This window comes from Artemia sp. Qi Xiang Cuo, chromosome 9 (genome assembly GCF_049724085.1).
Source record: "Artemia sp. Qi Xiang Cuo chromosome 9, ASM4972408v1, whole genome shotgun sequence".
In the NCBI taxonomy this organism is placed as follows: Eukaryota; Metazoa; Arthropoda; class Branchiopoda; order Anostraca; family Artemiidae; genus Artemia; species Artemia sp. Qi Xiang Cuo.
In genome coordinates this window covers 67,850,270-67,866,481 of record NC_142802.1, presented here as the reverse complement: position 1 = coordinate 67,866,481, position 16,212 = coordinate 67,850,270, and the positions used below count along the sequence as shown (strand labels likewise).

General features: G+C 36.0%; 1 protein-coding gene across 1 annotated transcript in view; it reads left to right on the top strand.

Annotated features, from left to right (window-relative positions):
- The window catches only part of kuz (zinc-dependent metalloprotease kuz), a 90,659-nt gene that overhangs the window by 30,745 nt on the left and 43,702 nt on the right, over positions 1–16,212 (top strand). Inside the window, 2 exon segments of the mRNA XM_089094844.1 lie at positions 1,084–1,230; positions 7,960–8,167. Of these exon segments, the coding sequence (XP_088950970.1) occupies positions 1,084–1,230; positions 7,960–8,167 (355 nt within the window).

Here is a 16,212-nt window from a genome sequence, read left to right as displayed (position 1 = left end):
GCTTCAAGTATCAACTTTGTTTTTATTAACAACGTGTAAAGAATATTTGGACGGTTCGAATGATGTGCAGTTTGATTCGTTTTCATTTTTTTTTTTACAACTAAGAACAAAAACTTGGTCATTGTGGGCTAATTTCTGAAAGCTATGACGTTATTTAGAAAAAATAAATAGTTGCTCAAGAATTAAATTTTTTTTGGAAAAAAGGAACATAGTTCCACTCGTAATGACGAGCAGAATTGAAATAAACCATAAAAAAATATACTTATGTAGGCAAAAATTTTAGAAAAACAAAAAAAAACTAAGGAAAAGTATATTTAAAAACCTTGTTTTCAAAATTAAATAAGGGTTAACTAAAAAAATGAAGGTTGTGAGAAAAAACTAAAAATACCAGGTGAAATTACTTGTTCTTAGGATTCAGAATATGCCAAGTTTATAAAGTTTTCAGCTTATTTTACCGTGTAAATAAAATCAAGAGCTGTATGAAGTCGTTATAGGCCAAATTTGACTTTATAGGCTAAAATGACCATGTTCTAAACACGTGCGAACTTGTGCACCCCGATATTCGTTATCAGCGCCCTCGATTACCCTAGAATCCCCCCTCAAACCAACTGGAGCGAATGTGAGCCACCCCTTGAAATATAACGGTCCCTGGATCACTGACTACTTCATATTGGAGTCAACCTAATGCCTCTATAATTGCTGCATTCATTCTTATCACCTTTCTTGTAAAGGAGTCAAAGGCGATTCTAGAGCAGAATCCTTGGGGGTGGGGGGCAATGTGATAAAGTCGCTGATAATTGACCAAATTGATAAGTGTATTTAAAATAAGAGTGAAAAACACGGAATGAGGGTGCCAGAAAAAATTTTTGGGGGGAGGGCGGGGTCCTCCTGGATCCGCCAGTGAAAGGAGTTGCATAAAAGTTGTTCTTAGCCACTTTATAGAAAATCATATCTATGCCCATAGCTTGTAGCTACCGTATTTCAAAAGCTCGTTTAACAGACTTTCAGCACCTGGCCTTATCCTGTTTCAGTGTTTTTAATAGCAGCGTTTTGAAAAAAAAATATTATATGTACATTTTACAGGAAAAGCGGGATTCAGTAAGAACTAGAGAAGAAATAACTGCAATGATCGCTCAACACGTCAAAGCTGTAAATAGTATATATGAAGATACCAAGTTCGATGGAAAACACAAACACAGAATGATTAGATTTGAAGTTCAACGTATTAAGGTTAGTTTTTTGTATTGTCGTTCTCTTACAGTGTGAAATAGATTTACGTTGCCTTGGTAACGTGAAGCATCGCCGCAATGCTTTGCTTTTATTATTTTGCCATCAACTAAAGGTTGTAGGGGTCAACCCCTCAAATATTTTAAAACGGCTGGCCCCAAGAAAAATCATTTCTTTAAAATAAAGGTGATGACGTGTTCCTTACAGACCGTCTCAAAATGCACTGTTTCTACCTAAAACCCACTTCATTTCATGTCCCAATGAAGTGAAGTTTCATGTCCCAATCAAATTTATTCTTTTTTATATATATTATCAACACAACCTGCTAATGCTAAATTGGTTATTTAGCCCACATTGTTTCTCCCCTAATAGAGATGTAAAATCTTCTGTGATTCAATTTCTGACAAGGTACAAGCCTATCTTTTTGCAACTTTAGTTTTGTGACTATAGCAGTTAAAAATCTTTGCTGATTCCGGGTTAAACGAGGTGTAACATGCCTGCCTTTTTGCAAGAAAAGTGGCATGGAGAGGAGGGGGAGGGTCCATATGCCTTAAATAACACCTTTAATCATACTGATTGGAAAATCCTTCAATGATGGCGATGTTGCTGGTGGTGGGGGAATCTGAGAGGCCGTTGGTTCGCTTTGGTCATACAAATTGAAAATCCTTCCATGACTTCTGTCCACTTTAGGTCCCACTGTTGATTGTAAAAAAGGCAAACAACGCTATCCAAATCCTCAAAACTCTAAAAAAAATTTCCGGGTTCCAAATATAAACTAAAATTAATTTTCTGCATGTTCTTCTGTCCAGTAATAGAATATTCATGTCCTATTTGGGATTTCGCTCTAACAAAGGAAAAAAGTGATAAAATTGAACGTGTTCTGAAGAGATAACTACAAATCATCGACGGTAGCTCTCCGTTGCCTTAGTCTTTTTGTGTGAAAGAATTTGAACTTGAGTCCCTTTTTGCCCGTCGTGAGAAACTGTGCATGAAATTAACTCAGCCCTCCTCCTTCATTCCATCTACAAGAACTTCCTCCCGCCCACTTTTTCCCTCTTAAATCCTAACTCCCCATAGACGTGGCTGTGAAAGTTCCGTAACTGACACCGGTTTACTCCAGGTCGCCGCGTTATTTGCCAAGCTTTGTGCTTAGTTTTGTTCGTGCTTTTTATAATTCAGCGTTTGTGGGTTTTGATAACCTTTGTGCTTGTTGGCAAATTTTTTCTGTGTTGACCAAATTTTGTTAAGTATTTTTTTTATATAGTTTTGACTTCAAGAAAGGATGCTTTGGCCATTTTTGAGCTTTTGATGATTCGTAGCTTGTGCATTTTGATAAATTTTGGGCTTGTTGACAAATTTTCCATGTGTTGACCACATCTTAATTATTATAGTTTTTTTTTTACTAAAAGATACCATGTTTGGGCCATGTCTTTGAAAGTATATTTTATTTTCTATAAATGATTTGGTTTGATTTAATATCCTCAATAGTTCCTGAAAATCCCTGCATGGTTCCACCCCTAAAAAGGTGGGGGAGGGGTGGGGATGGCAAAGGCCGGCTTTTTATCTCTAGTAATGATATCAAAAATTGCTCTGTGATTCTGCTTCTAACAAGGGGCAATATGCCTACCTTTCTTCCAAAAGCTGACGGAGAAAATTGGCACTGGCCAACATCGTGCCTCCAGCTAATTTTTGCATTAAATTAAAACTTGCCTTGCCTTTCCTCCAGCTTAGGAGTTAATTCGTTTTTGCGCGGTTATAGTTTTTTTCTCCATTTTCGTTTTAACCCCTTTCACCATTGAAACATTTTTACCCCTGTTTCTAATTTTTTTTTTTAGTGCTGAATACCCTTGGCGAAAATAGAGATATATTTTAATAAAAATCAAAACATGTTTATTTTTTTTTATTTTTGAGTGCACACACTATACAATAATAAAAGAGAAATAGAGTTTTTTCATTATGAAATGTAAGCTGAATTTGTATTATGAATGAAATTTGGTTAGATCAATGGGAAGGATGCAATTATTTGAGATAATGCAATAAAACCAGTTTTGATTTTTTATTTGACTAATTTTCAGAATAAGAATTTCGGCTTTTGCAGCTATTTATGATAACAGAATAAACGAACGTGTATGACAATTTTTGATTTGAAATGGTCTAGCGTGAAGAAAATGTGTAATTCTACGTTTGTTTATTGCAGACTTTCCAAGTTATCCGTTATCCTGTCACTTTTTTTAAAAGATACTTAACTTGATAATAGTTTTATTTTCGTGTGAGAGGCTGTTTTATTTTTGCCAATTTAATGATAAAAGCTAAGTTTCATCAAAAATGCAATTTTAAAAGTTATGGTGTTACTATAATTAGACTGTCAAGTATGCTTCTCTTGAATAACCAGCAGATTGAATAGGTAAGATTAAGGGCAAAAATATACAATTGTAAATAAAACAAAAATTGACTCTCACGAGCAATGAGGTTTGCCAATAGTTTTGTGTAAGAATTTGTGCTAAACTTGAGTGCTGAGATGACAATTTGTCATAATTTGATTCCATGGCTGCTAGTTTTTATCAAAGTTGTGACTCCACGTCCAACAACCTGTTCCATTTTTGACATGTCTACGGAAGGTAACTAAGCACGGTGCAGCGTACCCCCGCCTAATTCTACTCTAACCCCTGAGGGTATGCAAACCACACTTTAGGAAACACTGACCTAGTGTCACCGATTGGATGGTTTGTTTTCTGGCTAGGGACAATTTCGAGGGGCTATTATGGGGGCTGCTGAACCCCACCAGCTTTTACTTCAGGTATGAATTAACAGCATGGTGACAAGGATCTCTACAAGAACCCAAGTATAACTAGTTTGTGACCTTTAATGGATTTTAGGTTTAAATTTTAGAAGCCAAAGATGGATGCGCGGGTTTCTTCAACTTTCTCTGCATCAGCATTATCCCTTGGTAGGACCAAAACAAGGTTCGAGGTGCATAAATTGAACCTTGCATTGAAAATAGACTAATTATGTCTTGTATCCTACTTGTACATGATGTAGGGGGATTCCCTTCTCTGACAAGCTTGAATAATTCCCTCCTCCCAGAGAAATGATGGCCTAGAAACACAGTGTTTCGTGCTTTCGTCCCCTTCCCTTCCCCAAGAAAATAAATTTTGGATATGCCTCCCAAGGGTCAGCGTAATACCAAATTATGTCAGTGAAGTAGGAAGTTCGCATGAATGTAACACAAATGGTCAGTGCAGTTCTGTATCTTATTGTTTGCGGCCGGTTTGCAGTTCTGTATCTGCAGTTCTGTACCTTATTGTTTGCGGCCGGTTTGCAGTTCTACAGTTCTGTATCTGCAGTTCCGTACCTTATTGTTTGCGACCGGTTTGCAGTTCTGTATCTTATTATTTGCGGCCGGTTTGCAGTTCTGTATCTTATTGTTTGCGGCCGGTTTGAAGTTCTGATCTTATTGTTTGCGGTCGAACTGTTGATTTACAACTTACCCATTGCCCATTTCAACGAACTTGATTTTCTTCCCCATTTCTGAGATTTATAACCTAACCTGAATTTAACTTTTATCATTAAACTTTGCACAAGACCGACAAATCTGACTGGCAAAGTTGACTGATCCAAGGAGAAAAAAAAGGAATTTCGGAAATTCGCCGGTGAACGTCGACATTTACCAGATTCTGGTCTTTCACCGTAACATATAGAATGTTATTTTCATCTTCTTGACTAATCTTATTATTATTTTTTTTTTTTGTATTGTTCATTTAGTTCACAAATTAAGATGGGAAAATTATTGAACTTTACGCAAAAGCTTTTAGGACTCGAATTCCTTTTACTTACTGGCCGAATTACATGCCCCCTCCCTACGCGATACTTTGCGGACGTATTTGCACCTATGTTTAGAATCACTAATGTGTTGTGCCTTCTTCGACTTATAGACAATAATTTTTATCGCAATAAAAAATATGTGGGAATAAAACCCGGAAGTTACCAATACACTGTTACTAATTGATTCTGCTTCTATGCTTGTGGTGGTCAAGCGTGTGATTTTTGCGGGACTTCCTATTTATTATTCGTTATTCGTGTGACTCATTGCATTCGTTCATTATTTAGGCGACTGAAAATTTGTGTAGAATTCAAATTATCCTGAAGAATTTCTATTTGGGGGCATATATGAAACTGAAAATATTGCGTAAAAGACAGACAGAGCAACCACTACCACAGATAACCTTATAAAAAGATCTTAAATGAACTGTTTTCGTATATTCATATAGCATTCTTCAAATCACTGTTTTCGTATAGCATTCTTCAAGTGTAAGAGTGCTAAAATTTGCCCCTTGTGACATATACTCTAAATAATGTCATATACTAAATAATCCAAAGCTGATCGAAACGAAATTTAGCTAAGTAGTATAAATAATTTAAAAAACGTCTGAGCCCTCCTTCATTACCGCCTCTTTCCAGCAAAGCTTATGATTTTGACATCATGCCTACTTTTGGAGTGCTTTTTCATATCACTTTACCAATAATTGAGAGAAAATTTCTGAGGTCCACCCACCTTATCCTCACCTACAAGCCTCTTCTTGACCTTCCCCTGCCAGAGACAGTCACATGTGCTAAGTTTCAGATCAATTAATCCTCTAGTTTTGAATGCATAGCGAACGGAAAGACAGAAAAGCGAAAGCTTTATAGTTTAGATTCTTTGAGAAACTCATAATTATTCATCCATTATTTGTTTGACTAAAAAATCTTTAAAGTCAGGTTTTTTTTTCAATTTTTCTTTTTGGTAGTGCTGAGTGTGTATGCGAATTTTGTTCATTTTCTGTGGCTATCATTAAAAAAGACGATGCTTTTGAGTGACTGAAACAACGATATGTGTTAGCAAATGATGCAATGCTACAAAGGACTTTTTTGGGAGGCTCCCTAAATTTTGAGTTTTGCAAATGGTAGCACTGTAGAGTTATGGCTCTTCTGAAGGTTGCATCTCTATAAAACAAAAGTAGTACCATTACATTCCCTAATCTTAAACAATTTCTCATTATCATGATCGCTTTCTTGGCGATGCACCCTATCCGCCCTGATGGTTCCTCATATAGCCTTAGGATAGATATCAAACTAAAAAAAACGAAATTCTTGCTTAATAATACGTAGTATATATCTATGAATGAGATTATCATGTTTCCTTCCATTGCTATCCACATTTTTAAGTAATTTAAAATTGTATATTTTTTCCCTACATTCAACCTATCCCTCAGGCTAAACTAGATACAAGGCCGTATTCAGGGGAAGGGTTACAGGGTTTGAAAACCTGCCCCCCCCCCAGAAATGTTTGTCCGACTCATAAAAACGTAATAAAAATGCATAAAGACACATTTTGAAGAGAGAGAGAGAGAGATAAATTTTTTTTTTAAACAATAAAAAAAAGAAAAATTTGCCAAAAAAAAAGAAAAATTATGGCTTGTGCGGCCATTCTCGAAACTGCAAAATTGATAATCACTTATTAAAGGATTCTCCTAAAAACCCAAACAAAAAAAAAAAACACCCCACCAAATCAACCACAAAAAGCGAAAGAATCACCACTTGAGACCCTGTAATATACTAATCTAATATAACAACACTATTGTATACTATTTCCATACTTTATATATATACATATATATATATATATATATATATATATATATATATATATATATATATATATATATATATATATATATATATATATATATATATATATATATATATATATATATATATATATATATATATATATATATCATAAATCATAAATACCAAAATACTGTTCCCTAAGCAACCCACGAAAAGTCGGCTATCAGTCTCTTTAACTATATCATAAGGAAGGGACTCCCATATAGAACGAAGAAAATGGCGAATCGAAAATGAAGACCTTTTAGTCGGTTTTCTAATTGCTGACGAATTTCTTGTCTCATATTCAGGCTGATCTCCCTCAAACACACCAATCAAACATTCAGGTGTATTTTTATGCAGTATATCAAACATAAAGAGAGCCTTATAAAAATTAAAAAGACTTGAAACTGGTAAAATATTAATTTCTATAACTATGTCTAACTGATATACGATTGTTGCAATTAATAAGAACCCGAATCGCCGAATTTTGGAGAGGACGCAATGACTTCAAGTCTAAAAGCTGCTAATGCTCTTAGTTTTCTATTTTGTTTGAATTTTGAGGATTTTTTTTCCAAAGTTACTGAGAAAAAAGAGAAAAAAGAAACTTCAAAATATATTGAGAACACAATAAATTACAAGGTATCTAATTCGACCAATTGATGGTGGGTGATAGGGTAAGAATATAGGCTGTAAATCTGAACTCTACATAAATGTCATATAACCCTTTCTTATTTATTTCAGTACGGCTTGGCTGTGTAGCTGTGGGACATTTTCAGAGGGGAAGAACCGGCTGTTGTAGGGGTTCTACCCACCGTGTCTTCAACCATCACATTCTTCCTCTTCCACGATAACGGTTCTAGGATTGTAAAAGCCTAATTTTTCCGCGGGGGGTAATCGCCGAGGGCATAAACGCCGGCCACCTACGATAAGAATGCAATTAAATACTGTACTATACCAACTAGAAAGAATGCCAGTAGAATTTTACTCCAAGTTAATTTAACACCTTCTGTTTTTAAACGGTGAGTTATTGCCAGTCCAACTTTCCATCATCTGACGACAGTGCTAACCATATCATAAATTTTACAGATTGATGACTACGAGATCTGCCAACCTGGATACTCAGGCGAAGAATCAAAGTCCTCCACTAAATTTTGTTTGCCCAATATTGACGTTTCAAATTACCTGAACCTGCACAGCCAAGGAAACCATGAAGACTTTTGTCTCGCCTATGTTTTTACTTATCGTGATTTCACTGGAGGAACTCTTGGCCTAGCATGGGTTGCATCCGCATCAGGTTTCCCTCCCTTTCTTTCATTACTGTTACGAATAGGATATACTGGGTATTTTTGCATTTGTCAAATTGTAAGAAGAATAAGACGACAAGTTTTGAACTAAGACTTCGATACTGGAACCAATGGTAACGACCATCGTCAAATATGACCCTGAATGATAGGTCTTTTGAATGGTTAGAAATATAAACTAGGTGCTCTCACAGGAGAATTGTCAAAGAATAGTTTCTAGTACCCATTTGATTGACCATAAACAATTAGACTGAAACTGAAAAACTGAATTAGACACAATTAGACGTAAGCTGAAAATTTAATTAAAAAACTAGTTTTTTTAACTGAAAGTAAGGAGTGACATTAAAACTTAAAACGAACAGAACTTATTCCGTATGTGAAAGGGGCTGTCCCCTCCTCAACGTCTTGCTCTGTGCGCTAAAGTTTTTTTATTGTTCCCAAAAATAGAGTTGTGAGAAAGAGTAAAGAGCGTAAAGAGCGAGGCGTTGAGAAGGGGACAGCTGCTTTTATATACGGAATAATTTCTGTCCGTTTTAAGTTTTAATGTCGTTCCTTACTTTCAGTTAAAAAACTTGTTTTTTTTTAAACTTAATTTCTGAATGTTTTTAAATTAATGCAGACTTTGATTTTGGCTCACCGTACATGAATAATTAAAATGAAATTTGCATATTAATTTTACTTTTGTTGCTAAATGGCATTCTCGAAAGTTGTTTAATTTTATTTACGAACGTTTTTATTAGTAATATATGCGTAACTTACGAATTAACTTACGTAACAAACTTCTATATTCGTATATTTTTATTGCGTTTATTAGGGGGGTTCGCCCGCCTAGTCAATACCTCTTTCTTTACGCTAAAGTTCAATTTTTTTTTCCAATTCTTTAAATATGACCCCTTAATCACACAGGCCGTTTAAATAGAATAATATATCTGATGAAAGTACAATAAAAGACCTTTAGCTTAAAGAGCGGGGCATTAAATAGGGGTGAACCCAATCATATACGTAATTGTTTCTGTTTGTTTTAAGTTTTGATGTTGAAAAGTATTCAGTTGAAAACTTGTTTTTTTTTTTAATTTAATTTCTGATGGTTTTTTTTAAATAATGCTGGGAAACACGGAGCCCCCTTCAAAGCAATGCCCCTTCCCCGATGAAAACTTCCTCCATGGAAAGATCTTCCCACGTAACCCCCGACCCTTCCCCCACTACTAGAAAAAATTCCCTCTGAAAACATCTGTATATTTCCCAATAACCAATACTATGTGTAAACATTGGGCTAAGTCCATAACTTGCAGCTCTTCCCCCGGTTACTGTGGGGGATTAAGTCATCCTCAAAGACATAGTTATTATATTTTTCGACCATGTTGAACAAAATGCCTATCTCAAAATTTTGATCGGGTGACTTTGGGAAAAAATGAGCGTGGGAGGGGGCCTAGTTGCCCTCCAATTTTTTTGTCACTTAAAATTGGCACTAGAGATTTTAATTTCCGCTTGAAAGAGCTCTCTCGCGATATTCTAGAACCAGTGGGTCGATACGATCACCCCTGGAAAGAAAAACAACATATAAACACGCATCCGTGATCCTTCTTCTGGCAAAAAATAAAAAATTCCTCATTGTTGCAGATAGGAGCTTGATCTACAGTAGGATTCTCTGATACGCTGAATCTGAAGGTGTGATTTTCATTAAGATTCTATGACTTTTAGGGGGTGTTTTCCCCTTTATCGAAAATAAAGCAAATTTTCTCAGACTCTTAACTTTTGATCGGTAAGACTAAACTTGATGAAACTTATATGCTTTAAATCAGCATAAAAATCTGATTCTTTTGATGTATCTATTGGTATCAAAATTCCTTTTTTTAGAGTTTCGGTTACTATTGAGCCGGGCCGCTCCTTACTTACAGTTCGTTACCACGAACTGTTTGATAATGGACAAGATGTGGGGATTCTTTTAGGTACAGCTTCCTCTTAAGGATTATAAATTCACAAAGGATCTGAACTTCTCAGTTAACCTTGCAATTTGCACACTAATTTGCTTATTTAAGCAACTAAAGAGTTTGCAATCAATTTGTGGTTAAAATTTGCAACTTATTGTTTATGGTCACTCAAACTAGTACTAAAGACTATTCTTAGACAATTCTATTCTAAGAACATAAAGAAAAAATTTGTTCAACTCCACTGTCTAGGGATATAATGACAGATAAACGATAATAGACTTCCAAAAATCGTTCTTTTTGGGTGACTTTAGGCAGAACGAAAAATAGGACGTCCTCGAATAGCATGCGATGAGATATTTAAAAAAAAATACAGGAATAGGAACTTCACGGGGGAAGCTTTGGGGGTTCTTTTGGCCTCAGGCGGTGTGGTGCTGCTCTGATCTTTTTTTTACCGACTGAAAATTTGACTGACGTCCCCGAATAGGATAGGAATAGGAGGGAGATAGGATAGGAAGAAAAGATGTACAGAAATAGGAATTTTATAGTAGGAAGTAAAGAGGAGAACAATATCGGAAAGAGAACCGCAGGCAGCTGTGTTAGCCTCAGATGCCGTGGTGTTGCAATAATCTGTCAGTAGCAGTAGGTTTACCAGTAAGAAGTGATTTAAGACCTTGTGTTAATAGAATCAAACCATGGGTAAAGTTAGATTTATTTCCCATTTGCAGAATGCACCTGGTTCGCTATATAGGTATTTTACCATGACTCTCTAAACTTCTTTGTCTAATCGATATATGTAAGATGTATTCTGCCCCCAAAGAAAAGACGTTTGGATATTGCTAGATATAGCTTTATATGTTTAAATTTTATTTTCAGGTTTTTGGAAGAGATTGAAAAATATTAATTGAAATAATAGTTAATTTGGACTACTTGACGCTAGTTTTAAACGTCAGAAATGAAGAAAAATTAAGATTTTGCTACTACTAATACTAGCAAATCACTGCAGCACAAAGTCGCCCAAGGCCAACACAACCACACACTTCTATCCAAAGCTATTCAAAGCCTCCCTCTTTACACCGCTCATGAAATTCTCATATCCCTGAAATCTTTCCTTACGACATTCTCCTACCCCAGTTGGGGAAGACCTGCTTTTCGTTTGACTCGAAACGGTTGGCTGACATAAACGAACTTTGGCAATCTGTCATCCTTCATTCGTAGAACGTGTCCTAGCCATATCAATCTTTCTCTCATTATGGGCTTAGAAAGTGGGTTGAACCACGTTTTTTTTTTGTACAGCTTACTGTTTGAGATATGGTTGGTCAGTCAGGTACCCAAAACGATTCTCAGGCAGTTTTTCTGGAGAACATCTAGCAAATCTTCCTCCGTTTTTTAGAGCACCCACAATTCAAAACCATACCTGACCACTTTCATCATTAAGCTTCCAATGTTCCAATCTTGGTTCGTAGATTTATCTTTCTATGTTTCCAAACTTTTTTCAACCTTTTTTCAACTGTGAAAACACTCTTTGGCTATTCTACGTTTAACATCTTCACTGGATTCACCGTCTTTACTAAAAATGCTACCTAGGTATGTGAAGCAGTCTACTTAATTAATCTTGTTGTGTATCGAATCATTTCTTGTACCTTGAACTCACGAAATCTCTAAAACTTCATTCATTTTGCTAACATTTTCATCTAGGATGCTCAAATCATCAGCATAATCTAAGTATAGGAGAGTTTTACTGCTCCATTTGTCTTGTGTTCTCCCATTGCCCTTGCTGTGCTCCTTAGGACAAAGTCAATCAAAATGATCCATATAAATGGTGATAGAACGCAACCCTGCCTGACTCTTGATTTAATTTGAAACCAGCTACCAACATCATTTCCGACCTTACCGCAGCAGTATTATGCTTGTACACAGCACTAATCACTTTAATGTATTTATCTGGTATACTATAAAAGAATAGGACCTTCACTAAATTTGTACTATCAGCTGAATCAAGTACTTGCTTATTATCTATGAGAGTGAACACTAAAGGCGTTTGATGACTCAGGTACTTCTCAGTTATTAACCTGAGAGTAAAAATTTGGTCGACGCGTCCTTTACCATTCCTAAAACTACACTGTTTGTCTGTTAAAAACTTATATACAGCATCTCCAGTTTTCAAAAATATCATCACACTAAGTGATTTTCCTTCCTATAGAAACCAGACTGATTCCTCTATAATTATCACACTCATACTTTTCAACTTTTTATACAGGAGTTTTCCTAAAATTGCGAGGTACTTCCCCGTTTTCAAAATCATATTCATAACGTAATCAACACCATAATTAAGAAACTCATTTACCTCACTATCAGCACCTGGTGCCTTCTCATTTTTTAAACCTATTTAGTACCATCACTAATTCTTCCTCACAAAATAAATCTTCTTTCACGTCCAAAGTTTCACAAACTTTTTCACTTTTTTTAATCTTTTTCTGTAATTCTATCACTGTTTGCAAATTCTCAAAATGTTCTGGCATTCTCTCTGTAACTCTTTTCTTATCACTATTTATTGCCCCGTTCCTAATGTTATCCATGGCTTTCACACATCCTTAATTCATATTTTAGTCCTGTCTCCACTTTCATTACATTCCTCTTATTTCCATATGATATGTTCCTCAAATAGTTCTTGTACAAGCCATCCTCCTCTCTATTAAACATAAAAGCATTTTCACTAGTTTTTTTTTAAGATGCGTTTGTAACTTTATTCCCTTAGACACCATCAGCGACTTTGTAAACTATATTTGCTAAAATTATTCCATCCATCCTCTACATTGTTAAATTTTAAAGCCTCCAGGTTAGTATTTAACTGTTCCTGGAAAATTTCCTCTCAAATTCTTATCCTGGAGTCCATCAACGTCATAGTTTCCTGGAAGGTAATTACCCTTCCTAAGTTTCAGCTTTGAATCAATCCTAGACACTACTAGATGGTGATCTTTACTTTTAACATCGATCACAGTACTTCTATATACCCTAGTATTTTGTATCGATCCGTGTAGTCTTCATCTTACAATAACATAATCAATAAGGTTAGCTGTCTTACCATCATTTGAATACCATGTTTACTTATGGACCATTTTATGGTCAAAAACTGAATTTGTGCTAGACTGTTATACCTATAAAATTGTAGCAGTCTGTAGCCATCACTTCCTAGGAGGGGTGCTAACTATCCTTATTTCTACCGACCTGGGAGTTGAAATCTCCCTATAAAAACACCATATTTCTACCCGAGACCCTGTCTATTTGTTTTTGTAGCTGTAAGTAAAATTCATCTGAGTCACTACTATCTCTGTTAGTCGGTTTTAGAGGGGCATATACTACTATGACTGACACCCCACACTTTTTAGTCATAAAATGAGTGACTCGCGTTCTATTATTGATACGTTCTCAACCTAAACAAGACTTGGCAGCTTCCATCATCACGTACAAATAACTGGTCAAATAGGGGTAAATCCTTTTATTAGACAGTGAAAAACAATTATTAAAATTCTGAATATTTCGATCGTATACATAGCGACCGTTATCATCAGACTTATCGCTGTTGGAACTGTTCTTTGTAAGTCATGGAAAGACAGTGTGGGCTTTGATAATATACACGTCGCATGTGTGGGGAAGATATGACCACGAATTTTTATCATTGTTTTTTACTGTCTAATAAAATGATTTATCCCTATTGATCTGTTATTTGTACGTCATGGAAAAGCAGTTTGGTCTTCGAAAATATTCTTATTCATCATGAGCCCTACTCCCTGCATATGTACCCCATCCTTCTTCCCTGAGTAGATAAATTCTATTTCACCTATTTTCGGGTTTCTTACTTCCTGTGATAAGAGTTTCTGAAACTCCTAATAAGTCTAGTCCGAAGCATCTGAATCCGTCAGTCGAAGTGTCAATATGTTAGTGGTTTTCTAACTAGAAAACCTTCTAGTGTTGTAATTTTCCAAGTCGCAGGTCATTTAAAATTCTCGAGGGTTCAAAATGAATTTTTCTTCCACTCTACAATTTCTGCGAAATGATATAAAATTTGGTAAACAACCAACAATAATAAGAAGATTGGTGTGAAAAGGTAGGAAGGGGGGGGGGGGGGCCATCGTAATAGATGAACGAAACTCAGCCAAAGTCAAACAAAAGTAGACGTTAAATTTCTAAACAAACAGAAGAAGTGTTAGGTCTGGCGGAGCATATTTTACAAGTATATAAAAATAAGTACGAATAAAATACGAATAAAAATAAAATTTATAGAATATTACGACGAAATAGTGAAATAATTCGTAAATATGGAGCTTGTGAAATGTTACTTTTATGTGAAGCTTAATATCTGTGCTAAGTAAAATATTTTGAAGTTGATTTAGCCATCAGATATATTCTTTTATAATTATAGCCAAATAGTATGCCAAAGGTTTAGAGAGCTTATAAGCGTGGAAACTTGTGCTACTACTGAAAAATAATTACCAACGTCATCTGGCGTTTGGCGGTCCTGTTTAACCCTAAACTGCTACAAAATTGTCCTTCCAAGTACATTAAAATGTAGAGGAGGACAAAGAAAGCAGGACTCTGTTACCTGTAGACCTACTAGCTTAAGATCGACTAGCCTACTTAACCTGTTAAGACCCTCCCAATCTACTTTAGTCCTATTTCGTTCAGATAGGATATAAATAACTCTTGAAAAAAAAACTCTGACAATTGCAGCGAAATTTGGTTTTTTTTTGTAGATGTGGCAATTAATATACTAACTTGATAAAAATTAACATATCCTTCAATTCCCCGTTCAACGCTTTTTCCAAATATAATAATTGCTACCGTCGCAGTCGCACCTCAAAGGATGTTTTTCACAGTTGAAAAAAGTTGGGAAGAACTGGAAGATAAGTCAGTTAACAAATATTAGAATACTGGAAGCTAAAGTGATGACACTGGTCCAGTATGGTTCTGAAGCGTGGGCGCTCAGAAAAACGGAGGAGGATTTGTTAGATGTTTTCCAGAGGAATAGCCTACGGATTGTTCTGGGTAGCCGACTGCTGATCGTATCTCAAGGTATAAGCTGTGTGAAAAAGTCATTCCATCCCACTTTCTAGTGCTATAATGAGAAAACCAAGGTCGTATCCAGGGGGGGGGTACCCGGTTTGACCCCCCCCCCCCGAAATGTTTGTTTGACTCGTAAAAACTTAACAAAAATGGATATAAAAAAAATTTATGCTTTTTCTGAGGTTTTTTGTGTAAACCCCCCCCCCCAAAAAAAAAACAAAGTACCCCTCCCCCCCCCCCCCGAACAAAAATCTGGGATGCGCTTCTGGAGAAAATAGTTGAGATGGCTAGGGCACGTTCTGTTGATGAAGGGTGATAGATTGCCAAAGATTGTCCTTTTCGGCCAACCGTCTTGGGCCAAAGAAAAAGCTGGCCGTCCCCGAATAAGAATGGAGGATGTCGTAAGGAGAGATTTGAGGGAAGTGGCTACTTCCTAGGAGGGTTTAAAGAGCGAGGATTTGAATAAATTGGGATGGAGGAGGAGCCTGCGCAGCTGTGTTGGCCTCCGGTGGCTTCGTGCTGCAGTGAATTGTTAGTAGTAGTAGTAGTCGTTTATTAGATAGAAGTGTGAAATATAATACAAAATGAGCTAACTGTTGGATATAGCCTAGGACTATATCCAGGTATTAGGGGTGGGGGACCAGTATACAATTGTAATAAGAAGTATATTAGGAAAGAGCGTAGAATGGGAAATCAAAGGTTAAGTTCATCTTTTAGGCAGTAAATTGACCACCTCTTAAAAAGAGAAAAAGAAAAATGAAATGTCAACTTTAATCCTAATAATATTGAAAATCAGTTGTATTGATTACCCAATTTCTTTTGGAAATTTTTTATTCCAGACACTACAATATCAGAGGCGTTGGCAGTTTTTAGTCCTTATCATTCCTTGTTAAATCGTCGAAGACCAACTCTTATATGTTTCTCATTCTTTCGACATCCGCTGGGGGAGGGGGGGGGGGGTAAAAGCTTAGAACTGTTTTATTTGCAACCCCTTGTTGCTTATCAAACGTTTTGTTGGAAAGACTCAAGGGCATCGTTTCTGGAAC